Consider the following 19,102-nt stretch of genomic DNA (forward strand, 5'->3'; position numbering starts at 1 on the left):
TTTAAGTCTAACCGAAAAAGGCAGAACGGTGTTTCTAATGTTCTTTTTCGCATTTCAGCATATTTCTGATAATCAACGAGGAAATTGTATATTGTTTCATGTTCCCCGCAAGAGGTACAGTTCAGTGAGGGAGCCAGACTAGTTTTGTGTAGATAAAAATTTAGAAACTGAATTCAGCAGCGTAGTCTGGCGATTGCGACTTGAAGTGATCTCGTTTGACAGAGTTTGCTATTCCAATAATGCGACAGGTGCTGAAAATCGGAAGAGTTTCGTAAAGAAAGGGCGTGAAACACGAGCACCGTAATTCGCCTCCGAAATCTAGCCCCTATGATGAAAGCTGATGCCGGTAGGATTTCAGTGACTGGGCCATTCAGGGACGCTTTCGCCAACGAACCTGCCATTTCATGTAGAAATACGCCTTTATGTCCTGATATCCAAACCAATCTAATCAAAGCTAAATTAGGGGGCGCTAACGATTTGAAAGAGAGTCATCAGAAGCAGTAAGGGAGGAGCATAGAGAGAGAGAATCAGACACGAACCCTCTGAAACGTGATGATTAGTTTAGTTTACGGAGAATTACAGCTAAAGAATTCTGCTAGAAAGATCGGTACGGAGTCTGGGAGGCGAAGAAAAAAACGACCAATTGAAAATAGGAGAAAATATTCCAATTCCATACTTTTCTTTCTATTGAGAAGCGTCAGTGGCAATAAATGACTTGATCGGTATGTGCAAAAAGTAATAATTTGAGGTAGAGCTTAACATGCGGTAAGATAGCGCCTTTTTATTTTGGGGGAAAATATCCTCGAACTGAACTTTAATGAAATTGGTGTTGGAACAAACAGGAGTTACCTTACGAATTCGAACTAATTATCTTGAAGAGTTTGCATAAAAATAACTTGAGGTTTGTGGAATCACGGCCAGCACAAGACCCCCCCCCCCAAAAAAAAAAAAAAAAAATAATAATCCGGCTGGGAGATAAGAATTCTTTGAACGCCTTACAGGGGATTCATATAGCCTTAAAAATGATTGTACGGCTAGCTAACAATCGAAACCGCGTAACCAGAAAAAGGATGCTAGATTCCAGATGTATAACTTCATTTGCTACAATATCGCTTAGATTATTCACTTAAAAAGAAAAACAGTTCCTCAACTTTGGCACGTACCCACGGCATATGGGACCAATAATTGACCATTAATCTGAGGCACACACAAAGATATGTGCAAGAGAAGCGTGAAATAGATGTGATCGCTGGCTCATACACACTATGACGTATATGGTATAAGAAAACGGGTGGTCACTCCAAAATAATGAGAGAGATTGAAGTTATCAATTTCTGACTGAAACCAAAAGACGAAAGAAAATTAAAGTTGCATATTCAAAGCATATTTTGGAATCTGTGTGAAGCGAAGCTTCCATGAAGAAGCTAATGAAGCCCTATAGAAATTTGCCCAATTCATTCCTGCGTCTTTGGGGCAGAGAGAGAGAGAGAGAACAACTTTATTGAAAATGCCTGCAGAATCGGTTAGGCTCCCTCCACATACTCCCACGTGACATACTCCTGCTTTGGGGCATACACACTTTTAAAACATTTTACACCATTTGGGGATGTATTTGTCCCACAACAATAATCATCATCTGCCTTGCTTGCGTTTCCTTTCTTTAACGCTGCGAGTCCGGTACTTCCAAGTCACGAAAGGCTTGCACTCTAAAAACAGTTGCACCCTTTGGGGTGTATATTTGCCACACAACAATAATCGTCATCTGTCTTGCTTGCGTTTCCTTTCTTGAAAACGCTGCGCTCCTTACTTTCCTGTCGAGAATGCTCTGTCATGCTGATAACACGCATGCCGTTCGTGACTTGGAAGTACCGGGATCGTAGCTTAAAGGAAACGCAAGCAAGACAGATGACGATCATCGTTGTGGGGCAAATATACACCCCAAAGGGTGCAACTGTTTTTGGAGTGCGCGCTTTATCAGCGTGACATAGCATTCTCCAAAGGAAAGTAGCGAGCGCTGAGTTTTCAAGAAAGGAAACACAAGCAAGGCAGATGACGATATAAGGGCTTAATTTTTTAGGAGTGTGTACACTCTTTAAAGATTTACACCCTTTGGGGCTCATTTTGTCCCACAACAATCACTTTTAAGAGTGTAAAGGAAACTGGCGCGAGTGTATTTGCTCTCGCACACCCGTGATACGCAATGCGACAACTTTTTACATTGGCTTGTATTTAATAATTTCTTCTCATTTATTTTGAATGTACCAACCGCCTTTGGGCCAATCTTCCGTTGAGGGTATGTGCCATAGTGTGGAAATCATCATCAACGCGTGGCGATATCATCCCAAAGAGAGAGAGAGAGAGAAAGTTGACAGTCACTTAAGCATCCTTATGGGATTTGAATGCGAAAGCATAAGGACTGGTCTAAGTTGTCACCTTAAATTAAAGCTCCACTTTAACCCACCGTAATCCACCTTGCTCTAATTTGCACCAATGTTAATCCACCTTAATCCACCTTAATACAATTTTGGGAGTGGGCCAGGTTGATTTTTCGGGTGTGAGCCACGGCGTAGTGGCTATTCACCGTGCCATTTCGCAGTGCGAGCCGCAGCAGGTCCGGCGGCGGGAACGCAACGGCATCACTTGGTCACGTGGGTTTTGGTTCCATCGGATGATAACGCCGGATTTCCCGCTTCATGCGGCATATAACGCATGCTCTCGCATTAAAAAAAATTATAAGTCCCAAAGGAACTACAGGGACCCATTCCGGGCCTCCCGATAGGACCACGCCTCCTGGCCCAGCATGTTCTTGACATGCTGCACCAGAAGCTGCCAGCGAGGTTTTTCAAACTTTCGTGGGGAAGTGGTCCACTCCTCCCAGCTGCCGGAACGCTGGTTGGGTGGTAGTTTGGAAAGTATTGTATTTCTGAAGGTGGATTTGGCAGAGTTAGTTGGCGCTGGCACGATGGAAGTATGCGTGCGATTGTGATCTAATGGATAGAGCATCGTGCTGCGCTGGGGGTCGAGGTTTTATTCTAATGTCGGGCACAAAATTAAATTTATTATGTTTAAATGGGCACTATTCGGCAAGACAGCAGCAGAACCCAGCTAGCCAGCAGGCACGGTAACAAAGTTACCGCATGTGTCACATTAGGATCCACTCGATTACCCTTCTGAATTGATTATTTTTAAATTCTAGCATTTGTGTTGGTCTTATCTTTTACTACTCCTTCCGCGCACTGGAATTTTTATCTGCATTGGCAATTTCCGATTTGTTAATTCCACAATTGTTGCCTGTTTCTCTTAACGCCCTGTTCATGGCCAGTTGCGCCACGATCATTCATGGCAACAATAACGAAACAATAGTCAGGCGAGTTCGGCTCCTCCTCCTCCTCCTCACCTTATGTTAACAATAAGCATATAGGAGGTATAACTTCTTTCAGTGGCAGCAGAAATGTGCCAAGAGACATCTACGATATGCTGTCTGTCTGCGCGGGTGATGTTACAGCTGCATGTATCGTCGTAGCCCCATAGCAGCTGCTGTCCGCGTAGTCACTCACAGAAAAATATTTGGTTCCTTTACAACACAATGTAGTCAATCTGTACCGCTATATACTTAAGCCGGCCCTAGAAGATGCCATCAAAATCCATGACTTCACAGCAACCAGGTGCGGGAACTTCAAGGAAGCGTCGCCACTTGTCTTTCGTTCTTGCGCTTTTTCTGGCTTACCAAGCGTCTTATCGTGGTAAGAGTGGTGTTTTTGGCGTCGTAAAAGGGTAATTTACTGATACAGAAGAAATCATTTTTCTCTTTAGTGTCCCTTTGGTCCCCAGATATTTTTTGCTTTTTTTTAAGTAGCGACAAGGTTTGAAGCACCGCCGACGAATCTCGATCATTGCAGCCATTTTTCTTCCTAACGCTGTTACTAAAATTACTTAGCAACATTGTATTCTAGTAAACAGTGCTTTGAAAGATGGGAAAATGAGCCTGCGGAGTCCAATTTATAGTGTAAACTTTCATTCACGATAATACAAACTTTATAACCATGCATAAGCCGCACATGAAATCGAAAGTGTATGAATAGCAGCGCCGGCAAAACGAAGCGTCGACGGCTTACGTGAATCCTGTTTTGGGGGTGTGAGGCAACGGACTCGCGGGTAGCCCTGGCAGTAAATTGTTGTTTTACCTGTGATGTGAATGAACTCCAGTGTGAGAACTCTTGTTATTGTGTTGATACTAAGTGGACTGAAGTCGGCCCTAAATCGAGTTGCTGTTTCGAGTCCTGACATGTGACTGTCAACTTTCTTTTTTGGCAAGTACGCACAACTTCAAGACCTGTTGCGCTATGGCTTCTCGTATACACGGCGTGCGTCGGAAATGAAAATAAGGCTGCGGTAATCGTGACAACTCAACTCGAGCTAGTCATTACTCAAAACTATCATAAGTGAGCACATAATGGTGTCAATATAGTGCCTCTATAATGCTTGGAACAGATGTACTCAACCTGCATGAAATCAACCGGTTTTTCAAGGATGATCTCCATGCGGCATTGCTTACTAAACAGCACATTCGTTTCCGTCGTCCGCAGAGTTCTGTTGTATTATTGGTAATTGTTCGCACTGTTTCTAATGTTGCACAAGTTTTACATACGAGGCCTTGGCTAAGCTTTCCTAGTTGACATCGCTGGCTTGAGAGGCGTGCGTAAAACTGGAGCGGGTGGTATGATGCCAGGGCACGCTAAACTCGTTGCTTCAGACTTATATGCGACGACGGAGCTGCACTCCTTTCGTTCGACAGGCTGATAACCCAGTTGATGGTGATAATATAGATAACGAAAGGTTTATAAATGACCGCGTGCACATCCCTTATAAACCCTGTCTATTGCGTAATCTTTTTAAGTACCATGCGTGCAAATATGTTAGAACGTAATGCTGTGTTCCACTTCCTGAAGTTCCCTTGATTCTCCTTGTTAATTTTATTTGCATGATCGGTCACAAATGACCGTATTTTCCCGCCACCTGCGCTACTGCGATCCCGCGTGAAGGTTCAGCCGAGAAACCCACAGAATGCACTGCCGCTCGAAGTACGATGCTGTCAATGATCGACTAATCCAGGGCTGCACCACTCAAAACCAGCGAGGGCCAAAACTTACTTCTCTGGTCGCACTTTAGCCCCTTTCACTCACTAATTATGATAAAGTTTCGATAAACGTGCCAAATTTATATAATTTTAATCCAAGGTTGTAGTATGACTTGTGCATTTCCTTTCGAGTCGTCATAATTTATCAGTTATAAATATTGGTTTAGTGAACATTGCTCCCTGTCACATTCCTTCATAAAGAGAATAGAATAACCAGTTCAACGCACATGGATAGGCTAGTTATTGGCTGAAAGCATTATAATTTAAAAAAAAAACTATTCTTTTGTCATTGCTAAACGCACTTGTACATGTAACAGAAAAAAAAATAATTACAGTTAATTCAATGAAAATGTAATTAAGGTATCTGTTGCTGCTCTACAAAAGTAACTGAGCAATTACTAAAAAGTAATCGATTATATTTTATGTTATTTTCCTTCCAACTTGTATTCTTATTGCACGAGTACAGTAGATATATAATATGAACTGATGTCGCTCATTCAGTGCATTGCAGGTGAATGCAGCTCTAGCTGCTCTGTACAGTCACAGTCATCTAGCATCGCTGAGATAGGGCCACAAAACAGATGGTCGCCTTGTTCATTAACTTCGAAAGACATGAAATAAATGCTGTTGGAATTCTACTAAAACGTTTTCTATGTATCTTGAAGATTTTGTCAGGTGCATGAATTCTCATAACCAAATTAAAAACACCCGATGCCAGAAATTGTTGAGAAAGGCAACATCAATGTTTCAGTTTTAGAAGATGATACCGAATGAAAACATTGCAACTTTCACCATTCGAATGGACAAAAAGTGTTTTCGTCTGCTACGTAATACTAGTACAAGTTGGGCTAGTGTCATGTCAAAACATTGGCCTGCTACGTTCTGGTCACCTAATTACGGGCTCCTTAAAATGTATCGAGGAGCAGCATGTCATTTGTATTTTTCTAGTATAAATCCTCAGATGACATTGTTGGCACCAATTTAATAAATCAAAATAACCTTCACTGATACGCCTGCTCCCAGCGGGCTGCAACATAAGCAAATATTTGTCAAGGTGGAAAAACAAAGTGAACAAGCAAAAGTATCTGTTTGCAGGTGCTACCATCCACAATACTTCAATACGAGCCTATTAGAAAGCACATGTTCAATTAAATTATGGATGCTAAGCTAATAATGCTGTGTTTGCCTGGTAACTTGAAAAATATATCGGGTGGTGTGTGCCTTTTCTATCTGCTCCCAACAAGCAATCTTATGCTCTCACAGCTTATTTATTAAGACGAAAGCCGTAAGTGCTTCATGGGTTGAAAAAATTTGTTGTCGGGTGTTACAGAAAAACTTACCGTCCGGCATTATGGCACCAAAATTGACGGTGCCACCCACGACCATTGGCGGGACTCTGACCTATAACCTTTGGTGGTAGTTGAACGCACGACCTTCCGTGTTAATGAAGGCTAAGTTAATTAATGCACTCGAACCCACTACCTTTCCTGGGACCAAAATTCAGTGGCACCAAAATTGATGTTGCCACCATTGACGGTCGAACCCATGACCATTCGTTGGAGACGAACCCATGACCTCTCACGTTGATTAAGGCACAGTTAATTAAGATATATTTAATTAACACACTCACACCCACAACCTTTGGTGGGAACCAGACCCTGGACCTTTGGTGTTAATTAAGGCAAAATTAATGAAGACAGTTCCACCTTTGGTGGAAGTCGAACCCTCAGCCTTTTGTGGGAACAAAATTTAATGGCACCGAAATTGATGGTGTCACTACTAATGGTCGAACTCACGACCTTATGTGTTAATTAAGACAGACTAAGGCATAATTAAGGTAGAGTTAATTAAGGGAATATAGAATTAATTAAGGCACTAAAACCCGCAACCTTAGGTGGGAGAAAACAACTAATGGGAAGTAACAACATATTTGAATGAGAATGTCAAGTAATTTAATGAATGTCTCGTGAGCGCGCAGGTGTTTGCCTTCATCCTAAAGTGACTGTGAACTTTTTAAATGTGGCTGATGCCGCCAACGGTTCATGTTGTATTGTGTCAACATTGCATCAACATGTGTCAGTGGCTTTTCTTTTGGTGACAGAATTGTGTTTTTCTTATCATGTGGATATGTTCTGACTGTAGCTTCAACACACCATAGAAACCTAAACTCATCTGCAGACCACTAGAAATCTGCTTGCAGGCCATTTGTTGTGCAGCCCCCTGCTAAATGAATGTTGCTACGTCATAAAGTGATTGGTCAAGAATACTGCCCTCAACTATTGACGCTGCCTTTCCCTGGTTTGCTTCCGCATAAAGGCACATGTCCTTCTTACATTTTCTTTTTCTGGTCTATTCTAAAGTATAGTGAGGACAAAGAAAGACAGAAGAGCTCCTGTCACAGAGATGTATGAAGAATAAGCAAATGTTGTTTGGCAGGCATTGTGTTCTTTTTATCTGATTGCTCCCATGTGGGACTGTAAAATGAGCAATTCGTGGAAGTAAAATTTGCAGGCATTTGTGGCTGTGAAGTACTTATTATTTGCTGAATTTGTGTTTTTGCACAGATTCATTGAGACTAAATGACTGAAAAATATGTGGTGTAGTTAATATGCAAGGTAAAATGAGACAACCAAGTTCAGCTGCTCTGCAAAGTGCAAATGAAACAACCAGAGCCACATGAAGATGGGCTAGTGGTCCCCCATCCCACATTCATTGAAAAGTTAGGATGAATTAAACCTGCATATTGGCATTGGTACACTAAGTTAGGATTCTTTGCCAACCTGTTGTTATAAATGAAATGTGTTATAAATGCCACCGACTATTGCTAATTACCCTTAATCAATTGGCAACATGGTGTTTTTTTAAGTCATATGTCAACTGTACTGCGATCTTTGCATAAATGATATTTAGGTTGTACAGAAATCAGTTCCCTTTAAACTCTTTTATGTCAGGTCTTTTATGTATGCATCCACTGCAGGTTATTGGAGACAGTGGCAGTGAGAGGGTCACTTAAGAGAGCCTCACTTCCACAAATCATGTGCACAATTTGAGGGTATAGCAACACTGTCACCTTGATGGATAAACTATATGTAAACATATTCAAGAAGCATCTTTAAGTCGTTTCACGTCTTTCACAACTACAAACATACAGCCATTAAATCACTGGAAGTCAAACATTTTGACGGAATTACCTCGCTGGTTGGGCTAATGGATTAGGATCTGAAGGATGTCTCCAACCAAATTGTGGATTTATTAAAACCTGATCTTTCAGAGCCACCTCGGCTTCTTCCTCAAGGTTTAACTGTGGATGTTGGCAGGGTACAGCTTTTCTAAAATGTAAAAAAAAATCTATTATCAAAGACATTTAAGAAATCTGGGCCCCACCTCAATTTACTGTTAATTACCCCAGTGGAAGGAGCCAAGGTGGCTCTGAAATTTTACGTTTTAATCAAGGTGTCCAAGTGAAATGTTTTTGTTCTGGTTTTAGTTTCATTCCATTGAAAATAGTTCCGCTCCGGTTCTGCTCCTGAACGGAAAAAAGAAAGGTTATCTGGAACAGTTCATAACGGTTTTTGTCTGCATGAAAAAATTTTCGAAGTAGAGTAATGATACAGACATAGTATTTATTGCTCTCAATAATTTAATTATGAATTCTGAGATCACGCTCAGTGCCTTGAGTTCTGAGCATGGTCTCAGAATTCACAATTCAGGGTCATGGCACTGAGCATGACCTCAGAAGCAGTATGTCATCGAGAGTACTCACTGAAATGCGAGACCACTGTTCCGATAAAATAAATTTAAATGATCAATAAAACATCAATAACAAAGCATTGTACCTGTAGAAAGTGAAACGATAAGCTCTTCAGCACGCTAGCCCTGGGTTTTGCTATGGTGCCAATCTACTAGTGCACCGAGCGACAGGCTCAGTTTAGGGGAGTGCTCGACTGGCTGTCGCTCGCACTATCACTGCCTGAGATATGCGCTAATGCGGAGCCTGCCCTGAAATCATGGAGGAAGGAAAATACGAAAATACGTGCCAATGCTGACGTTGCCTGACGTCGGTTGTTTTGGATTACCGACTTTCCCATTGAACAGAAAACCAATAAAAAATATTTCAGTTTCTGTCCAAATCAAAATAATAAATAATGTTTTGGTTACATTTTCATTCCGATAAAAAATATCGGCTTCTTTTTGTTCGTTTTTGTTTTCGTTCTGTTTCCGCACACTAGATTTAATAAATATATTATTTGGTAGGAGACAGTCTTGAATTCATAGCTATTTGAATGTGTTTGCAACAAACCTGCAGCAGACTGGACCTAATTTTTTTTCTTTATGCCTTATCATTAGGAGTGCATCATTTTGTGTGCATGTGCAGAATCATGCAATCTTGCTTGATGTTTTTCCAGAGTTGCCTTGATGGGTCCAGTTGTGCCATCATGGATGCCGTGGTAGCGGTAGCCATCAGTGTGTTAGCAGTGGTGTTTGTCAGCTCCCTGGTTGCCCTGATCGTGGTATGCCGGCATCGGTACTGCTCCAATAAAGACCACCTCAGCCGTCAGCTACAGGACTCACGGTGAGTCATTCGGGCTTTGGTAAGACTGCTCATTGCTGTAATAAGTTTGACAGGCAGGGCACAAGTATAGCTAAAAGCAAGAATAATGAGAGGAACTAACAGGAAGATCTGGAGCAACAAACACAATACCCAAAGAGGCAAGAAAATAATGACCGCTATCGACCAAAACCACCTCACCCTTCTGGACAAATCCCATATATTGACCAGGATTGGCACCAGCACATTGCGAGACACTTGCCCAGGCCTTGCGCTGCTCGCAGGACCACTCGACGTATTGCGGACAAACACCCAAACTAACCTGGACTTCGACCACGACCTCATGCAGCTCAGCATTAATGCCAGAAGCTACAAGGCCCACGCCGGGTTAGTCCACATTGCCAACTATGATCACTTACAGAAAGCCCGAACGTCCCGTGGGAAGAATCTGGGTGCCTCATACGATGATTGAACTAAAGAAATTATCCGAGACCTAAAGATCCACACCCAGATCATCGCAACCACATGTAACACCACTCGCGTGTACCTGAGGTTCCTGCACCTATGGAAGGCCTGCCACAGCCCCACTGTAACGTGGAAGAGGCAAAGGCATAGCCGAAAACTATGCAAAAAAGTCATAGGCCTGCGTGGCACACGCAGCACAGTCACAGCGTAAGCTGGAGGAGCGGCTACATAGGAGCTCCATTTTCAGCATTAGACAACACTTCACGGCGAAGTATCTTCGCGTCATTTTCACGAGAACGATCTGAACTGTCCACCCGGTGTCAACGGCAAGCTGCAGCTTGTCCTGCTCTCTGCACAGCGGCCTGCTGAGCCCGATGTTGCCTGCTTGCAGCTGCGCGTGTAGCCCTACGAATCGCTTCTTCAGGTTTGTTTCTTGCAAAGAGGCGCCATAACCTGTACTGGAGAGTAAACACAGGTTTCCAGACTACACAGTGGACATGTCACATCTTTTAACTTGTGGCACAGTTCGTTGCTGTTAAATATGGTGAAATTTGTCCGTTCAGCAGTAATGGCGAGTCCTACTGTAACATGGTTTGCACCCTCAACGCCTATCAAGGAATCCTAGACCAGCTCCTTCACGACCTTGAAAACAAGTACCTCCACACCGAACTAAACTCCCAGCCATTGCCGTACTCAGGACAAACCAATACCATGCTTTACAAGCCAATATAGCCATACAAACTCCGTGCAGCCAATGATGAAAGCAGGCAAAGCACTGTCCCCGGTCCCGACCAGGTTACTTACCAACTCTCGGCAAACCTCGAAGATCAGGCCCTATAGACGCCTCTAGACCAGTTGAGTGACATTTGAACATCAAGCAAGCTTCTGCAACAATGGAAAACAGCCGAAGTACGCTTCATCCCCAAACTGGGCAAGTCCCCACACATTGAATACTTGCGGTCGATATCCCTCACATTGTGCATAGGCAAGGTCATGGAAAGGATAGTACTCAAACACCTCCAGCAACACCTGGATGGAACCCAGCAAATGCCGAACACCATGTTTGGCTTAAGACAACATCTCAGGACCCAGAACATACAAATTCAATTGGAGGAGGAGATAATCGTCCCTGCCACATGCCACTCAGCACGAGCCATTCTCGCACTATACCTGTAGGGGGCATGTGATAATGTGGCACACGAGGCAATCCTTCAAAATCTCAACAAGACAGGATGCGGGGAGAGAACATACAGTTACATTGTTCGTATGCTATCTCACCACACAGCCATAGCCAAGATCGGGGATATAGCCTCTGACTCCATCACACTCGGAAGCAGAGGCACTCCCCAAGGCTCGGTTCTCTCTCCACTTCACTTTAACATCACACTCCTGGGTCTCCCGGGGTGGCTGGGGAGCATATCCAACCTACGCCATGCACTATATGCAGATGATGTGACCCTATGGACGGGTACAGACTCGCTAGCTGGCCTACAAGACACCCTGCAACTGGAAGCAGACACGGTAAACAAGTATGCAAAGGAGAGTGGACTTGTCTGCTCACCTCAGAAGTTTGAGCTTCTTGTGTTCCGGCGGCGTTGCACCTAGAAGGATGAAGATAGCATACAGATCAATCTAGACGGACAGGTTATAAAGCCCTGCAAAACCCTCAGAATCCTTGGACTCCTCATACAAGCTGGTGCGAAATGCAATCAGACGCTTCAAAGCCTCACCAGGATGACGCAGCAGGTCTTACACATGATTCGTAGAATAACAAACATACACCAAGGCATAAAAGAGAACGACACCATCCACCTCGTTCGAGCCTTCATCTTCTCTTAGGTGATATATGCAGCGCCATATGTGGCACTGACATAAACTGGCAAAGTAAACACACTCATTCAAAAAGCCACAAAGCAAGCCTTTGGTCTCTCTATGAGCATGTCCACAGACAGCCTTCTCCATATGGGTCTCCATAATGCGGTTGAAGAACTAATAGAGGACCACCTCTTCAGTCAGAAACTGTGCCTGGCTATGACCGAAACAAGACAGAAAGTTCATAAACAAATCAAGTGGAGCTCCCCTGCAGAAGCTAAACCACCAAGACAGCTTCCAGAAGATTGGCAACATCACGTTGTGATGCATCCCTTACCAAAAAATATGCACCCTGCCCACCGCCAAGGGCAGCATGAAGTAAGAGCCAAGGCCCTGAGCAAGACTTACGGGTCCCTCCAGGCGGTGGTCTACACAGATGAAGCCGCATATACTGTGTCAGAAGAGCCAAAGCAGTCGTGGTTACGACGAAGATGGATCTCCTCATCAGCGCCACCATACCAGATGTAACAACACAGGAAGCAGAGGAACTAGCTGTGGCATTAGCCCTGCAGAGGAACTAGCTGTGGCATTAGCCCTCACACAGACTAGGCAGCAGTTATTATGACTGATTCTCAAGAAGTGTGCAAGAGCTTTTCATTGGGCTGAGTGGCACCAATGACTAAACACATACTAACAGCCAGGCTGCCAGAAAAATTTTAAAATAGTGTGGACACCCGCTCACACCTCCCTGGAGGGCAATGAACTCGCCCACTCCAACGCCCGAGAACTTATCAACCAGGCCCCAGAGGACTTGGAAAAGCACATTAGACTGACAACACACCAAGAAATCGCTCAAAACTGCAAAATCAACTGCAGAACACTCCCACCACCGCATCCATAGCTCACGAAGACGCAAAAGGCAACACTCTGATTGTTGCAAACGAACACATTCCTGCACCCAAAGAGGCTTCATCTCATGTTCCCTACTGAATATGACAAACAATGCAAATACTATGTAACTACTACTGCGAAAAGCTAGAAACCCTCCGGCACATTGTCATAGATCGCAAACAAAATACAGTCTTGCCTCCTCTACTCCCTACCCCCCATCCCCAAGAGCAGTGGTAGACGCTGCTGTCCAGCTCCTGCCTCTTGGACCAGATCATGTTGGTTGAGAGGGTGGTTGCAGCCAAAATGGCTCATGGATTCCCATGAAGAGGGAAGCACTCCTGCAAATAAAGCCATCTTTAGGCTCAAAAAGATATTCTCTCTCGCTCTCTCTCTCTCTTTTATCTGACAAACTTCTCTTAGGTTTATGTATGTTAGTGAAAAAGAAAGGAACTGACTAACTAATGCACAATGTCCAAACATTTTTCACCATCCCTGCAGCTTGTGTCACATTTTGCTTGTGTCACATTGCTCCCAAAAGTGGTCTCTGCCTTGATACCAATAATAATTCCTGATCCTCTTTATTAGCCTTTCTTTTGCTGGCTTATGAAGATTGCTACCTGTAGTAAAAGTTCTATTTTAGGCAGTTGTCTTTCATGCACAAGATTCAATAGAAATAAGCGGGTCCTGACATTTACAGAAGCTGTGCGATGTCCTGCACAGACTCGATGACCAGTCTTGTCAGCGTCTTTTTTTTTTCCCCACATGTGCCTTGTGTTTATTAAAGCCATGCTAATTCAAGCTGTGACATTATCTTGCCACACGCAAATACTGGAATTTACCTTAATTTTGTAGTCTTAGAAAGGCATAGGTGTTCTTACATGTCACTAGCGCGAGCTCTTGGGCCAGTTGGTGCATGATGAACTTGAAAAAGGGGGGGTACCAGCGAAACACAAAGGACGCACACACAAGGTAACCCCCTTTTCAAGTTACATGTCACATTTTAACCCGTTTTGTAAGGAATGCTGGAAGAAAGAGCTCGGGTTCCTTTTGCATTGTGTGTTCTCTGAAAGCACAAATGTTCTAGCTACCATGCTAAGCCTAACAGATTCATTTTGCACTTGTTTCTTCCAAAAACAAATAAATTTTGAGTACTTACACAAGCTAGATACCAGACAAAAAAAAAAAAAAAACGCTGGGAACAGTTGCATTGTAATCTCAACAGATAGCAGTGCAACATAGTATTACTTAACCTGAATGTTCTGCCTACTCAAGGGGAAGTGTAGCCCACTGCTGCTGTGAAAAGACTATTGGTGGTTCCATAGTTGTGCACAATGACCTGTTTTAGTGCTGCTTAATGTCTGAAGGGTATTTCAAAGCCAGCCAGCAAATGCAGTGCTACCATGAAACCTCATGTCAAATCCAGTTACAGCGAGCTACACTTTTCTGGAACATGAGGCAACCTGTGAAAGAACCTGATACTACTACAAGCTGCAGGTGCAGCATGCATGCACTTGATGAGTGGTTAAACAGATTTGGCTTCTTGCATTGGCCAATTTCTGTGGTACGACTAGACCATTTGTGTGCATAAGTTGGCAAGCTCACTTGTGAGTCGACTCACTGTCGAGACTCGGATTGACCCATGAGTCTAATTATGAGTGAACTCGAGTGGGTCCTTGAGATGCGAGTCAGAGCTGAGTGAGCCTCGTTGAATATGATTGAGGTGCATCTGAGTCCGAGTGAGTCCGACTGAGTAAAGGTTTGGTGAATCTGAATCCGAGTGAGCCGTAAACAAAAAATATATTTTGTGAGAGTCTGAGGAAGTGTCATTTATTTTGCCAACCTATGCTGATGTGTGCTGTGATGCTGATCAGCAAAGGATGAAGTGAGTGAAAATATCTTTCTCAGGGTGATACTGCCTAACTGGCTGCATTCTCTCATTGCATGGGGACATGCAAGTGTCTGGTGCATGTCCTTTATTGCGATTATTAAGTGGACATTCCTTGTGACAGAATATCGTAGTGCTTGCTGTTCTGCATCTACTGTTTGCTACTGGGCAGCAAGAGATAAGCAGATGAGTAATTGAGCAACACCTTTTTACTTTCTCTCCATAGATGTGGCAATGCTGAATTTAGCACATTGAAAGTCATTTACACATGCATTTTTTTAGCAGCTTGTGACCCTGCATTCATGTGCTTTGTACATAAATGCAGCAATGGATCTGTGCACAGTTTTTGTGGCTATGATTGCTAACCTTGACAGCTATGTTTCAATGGTGGTGAAGTGAAAAAGCACCTGTGCTTAAGAATTCCATTCGTTTTAACCCTTTCTGTACTGTTTACAAGTTCTTCAGTAACTAGTACTAACCAAACTGACATCTAGCACTGCTTTCTTGTGGAGTTCATACATATCACAGAGAGAACCTACGAGGAGCGAGGAGTGAAGACGACGAAGTGTCCCTGCTAAGGTGGCTGCTCATCGCCCCTGTGAAAAATCTTGCCTTCCGCATAAATATATTCCATACTTCAGGAGATTAGACCGCAAGTCATCCGAGGATGCTCCGGACGCTCATGCGCAGTGTAGTTTTCTGGCATTAAGCGAATGTCACTCCATAGGCCCTGCAGGTGAATTGTGCACCGGGACTAGTCCTAGTGCCTCCGGTGACGCGCTGGCTGCGGTAGATTTGCCAGCACCGCTCGTCACTACGGCATTACCGGTCGCACCATTGACACCTGAGCCTGGATCCCAGCTCCAAGTCCTTCGGCTACAGCCCACCTGCCCTCTTCCCAAAATGCACATCAGACCGTGAGTGATCTTCCCTCAGGGCGGAGCCTGACGATGGCTTCCCAGACACCTAGACACCGATTGGGAAGGGGGTTCCAATTGTTGTGCATGACGAACCGAGTACCACTATGGACTTGTCTTCTGCGCTACCATCTGTGCTGTTGGCCCCCCGTGGTTCTCAGAAGCGTCCTTCGGAACAATCTGCACCAGATTCGTCTTCGGCCAACAGCTGCTCCCAAGGCAAGCGTTCCTGTCTAACGACTGACCACCCAATTGTGTCGACACCGGGCTCGGTTTGCTATAAAGCAGCCATTAAAGCTCTGGCTCCCACAAGCCTCACGGAGATTCCGAACAGGATTATTCAGGCGAACCTAGATGCCTGTCTTGGCACCACAGGCTTCCGCAGCTTCACGGCCAGGAAGAAGTCAAATACCATCGCTGTGTGGCTCCCGACATTGGCTGCTGTCGAGCGTTTGCAAACGCTTCAGCATCTCTCGATCACAAGCGAAGTCACCGTCCCACTCCAGGTGTACCTGGTAGAGGGCTCGGACTTACAGCGCTGTGTCGTTTACAACGTTGACGTTGGCGAGGACCAGACTGCTCTCCAGCATGAGCTCTACTGTCCTACTCACGGTGTCATTCAAGTGCATTACATGGGAAAGGGGCACTCTTGCATCGTCACCTTGCAGGGCCCTCTGACTCCCCCAGCCCACCTGTACTACTATGGGTGCATTCTACAACCTCAGCCATATAAACCCAGTGTCGTCTATTGTTATAACTGTTCCAATCTGGCCACATGCGCCGATCCTGTCTATTTACAGCGCCAGATAAAACTGTTTTAGCTGGCACAGTGTCTTACCGACGTGGACTCTGCAAGACCGACGACCACGAGATCACTTCTCCAGTGGGATGACGGCGCTCCAGTGGGATGACGACAACTGGCCCGAGCTTTCCAAACCCGACCCACCTGCACCCCACTTCCAACAGACTTACAGTGACAAATTTCGCAAAGACCGCCATCGCCTGCTGGTTACACAGAAGCAGAGCATGCCGGAACATCCGTGTGATGATATGGCAGCAGTTGACAATCAAATTGCCCGCCTTTTAGCAGAGGTTTCCAAGCTCTGACAGCACCGCGAACTACTTGCGCGTCGCCGACGTGCAATGGAATCTTACACCACTACAACTATCGAATCCGCCACATCATCCTCTCTGTCACGCCCTGCTGTATCGTTTGCAGAATCTACCAGGTCTTCTGCTTCGTTGCCGGATAACTGTACAGCATCTTTTTTGCAGTTCATGGTCAGCCAGTTATCCAACCTGACATCTGTGATTTCACAACGCCTGGACTCGTAATCAAAATGGCAGATACAGGTGTTTGTGGTGTGCTGCAGTGGAACTGTAGAGGTCTCTCCATGAAAGTGGGGGAGCTTAAATCCTGTCTACGTATGAACAAGCTGCAGGTGTGGGCCCTGTTACTACAGGAGACCAATGCCTTGCCTGCCATTCCGTGCTTCAGTGGATACGTGTCTCCTTTGATGAGTGACCATCGCGTGCACACAGCTTCCCCTCCAGGAAAAGCGGCAGTGTATGTTGATAAGCGCTATCCTCAGGTCTGCCTTTCTCTTGAAAACTGGTATAACTCTTATCAGGAGGTAGTTGCAGTAGCTGTGAAGTTACCCAACGCAACTGTTGTGGTAGTGTCATACTACGTAATACCAGCCGGTGGCTCTTCTTCAAGGATTAATCTGGGCTGGTTATTGAATGTCCGTCGACAATACCCAGCGCATCCTATTTTAGTTGGCGGTGATTTTAACGTCCCTCACCCAGGTTGTGGGTACCCTACTTCTAGCCCCCGAGGTAGGCGTGTGCAGGATGCCTTCGCGGATGCGTTGTTTGTACTACTGAACTATCCCGATTCAGCAACGCGGGCTGTGCCTCAAGCTCGACGTACAACATACGCACCGGATCTTACATGGTGGTCGGGTCCTGGCACTCTCACTTGGCACCTGGAGCCCGAGTGCTGGTGTAGTGACCACCATCCTATCATCGTCGGCCTTCATCCGTCGCAGGCCCGCCGATTGCGCCACAAGTGTACTGTGGTCAACTGGGACACCTTTCACTCCGTTCTCCAAGCTACCTCTGTGGACTCGTCACCACTACTTGTTGACTGCATACAAAGTGCGCTCAATGAAGCTTCAACCATCAGCTGGGTAGACGTCGATCGACCGGCACCAGATATCGGCCTGCTCAACTTGTGGGCTGGTCGCAGACAAGCTGAGCTGGCAGCATCCCGAGACCCCACTTCTGCACAAGCACGTACAAGACTGAATTTCCTTACTGCTAAGGCCCGAAGATATGAACACGACCTCTTGGGGTGGCACTGGCATATGTGGTGTGAGCGGTTTTCATCTAAGACATCGAATGCTTCTCTCTGGCAAACGTTCCGTGCCATGGAACACAGTTACTGCCGTCCAGACGATGCGGCCACAGCCTGCTTCGCTGCTGGCTTGTCGCCGGATGATTTCGCCAGAGAAGCAGTCCGGAAGTTTTTCCCTCAGTACGACGTGTTGCCTCAAACAGCCAATGATGCTTCCTTGGCAGGAATTCCGGCACATATAGACAAATTACCATCTACAGCAGACTCCGAGGGGATTGCAAGCTCTTTCACCATGCCTGAGTTTCTTGCAGCAATAGATGGTACTACCAATCGCAAGACAGCACCCGGTCCAGACTCTATTGCTTATGAGGCTTACAAGAACCTGAGTTGCGCTGTGCTGCCTCAACTCGTCGACACCATGAGCAAGGTATGGCTAGATGGCGTTGCCCCGCCAGGCTGGAAATCGGCTATTGTGATCTCGATTCCGAAACCAGGCAAGCCGCCGACCGACCTTGGCAATTTCCGACCCATTTCCCTAACGTCAGCGTTGTGCAAGCTTGCTGAGAAAATGCTAGCCACACGACTGTTGTGGTGGCTAGAGCACCACGGTTTCTACCACCCTGCTCAAATTGGCTTCTGTCCATCCATAGGTACTGAAGATGGGCTGGCTGTCTTGGCATCCTCAGTTTTATTGTCAACTCGTAGCCACAGTGTCCGTACTGTTCTCACTATGGACGTCGAAAAGGCGTATGATAACATCAGTCATGCTGCCATCTTGGCTTCAATTGACATGCTACATTTTCCCCCTAGAGTACGAAATTTTGTCAATTCTTTCCTTGAAGACTGACATATTGCGATTCGCCTCAGTGGTGACGGCGTCGGCTCATTTGTCCCTCTTCGTGGCATACCGCAGGTATCGGTATTGTCAGCCACATTATTCAATATTGCTTTCATCCCACTTGCATGGCACTTACACAATGTATCCGACATAAAGTGCTTGTTGTACGCTGATGACATCACGGTTTGGAGCACTCCTCATGACCTTCAGACTCAAGCCGCTGCCCTTCAATCACCTTTAGATATGACG

At 45.2% G+C, this 19,102-nt stretch overlaps 1 protein-coding gene across 2 annotated transcripts in view; it reads left to right on the top strand.

The window, feature by feature from the left end:
* Window positions 1-3,599: 3,599 nt before the first annotated feature.
* The window catches only part of LOC126542568 (transmembrane protein 98-like), a 36,137-nt gene continuing 20,634 nt past the window's right edge, over window positions 3,600-19,102 (top strand). The window contains exons 1-2 of one of the 2 annotated variants that reach the window (XM_050189706.3): window positions 3,600-4,314; window positions 9,544-9,710. In XM_050189706.3, coding sequence (XP_050045663.1) covers window positions 9,574-9,710 — 137 coding nt within the window. In that variant the 5' untranslated portion in view covers window positions 3,600-4,314; window positions 9,544-9,573. The remainder of the gene's footprint in view (window positions 4,315-9,543; window positions 9,711-19,102) is intronic. The other variant, XM_055077335.2, reaches the window with a different exon arrangement.

This window comes from Dermacentor andersoni, chromosome 2 (assembly GCF_023375885.2).
Source record: "Dermacentor andersoni chromosome 2, qqDerAnde1_hic_scaffold, whole genome shotgun sequence".
NCBI classification, from domain to species: domain Eukaryota; kingdom Metazoa; phylum Arthropoda; class Arachnida; order Ixodida; family Ixodidae; genus Dermacentor; species Dermacentor andersoni.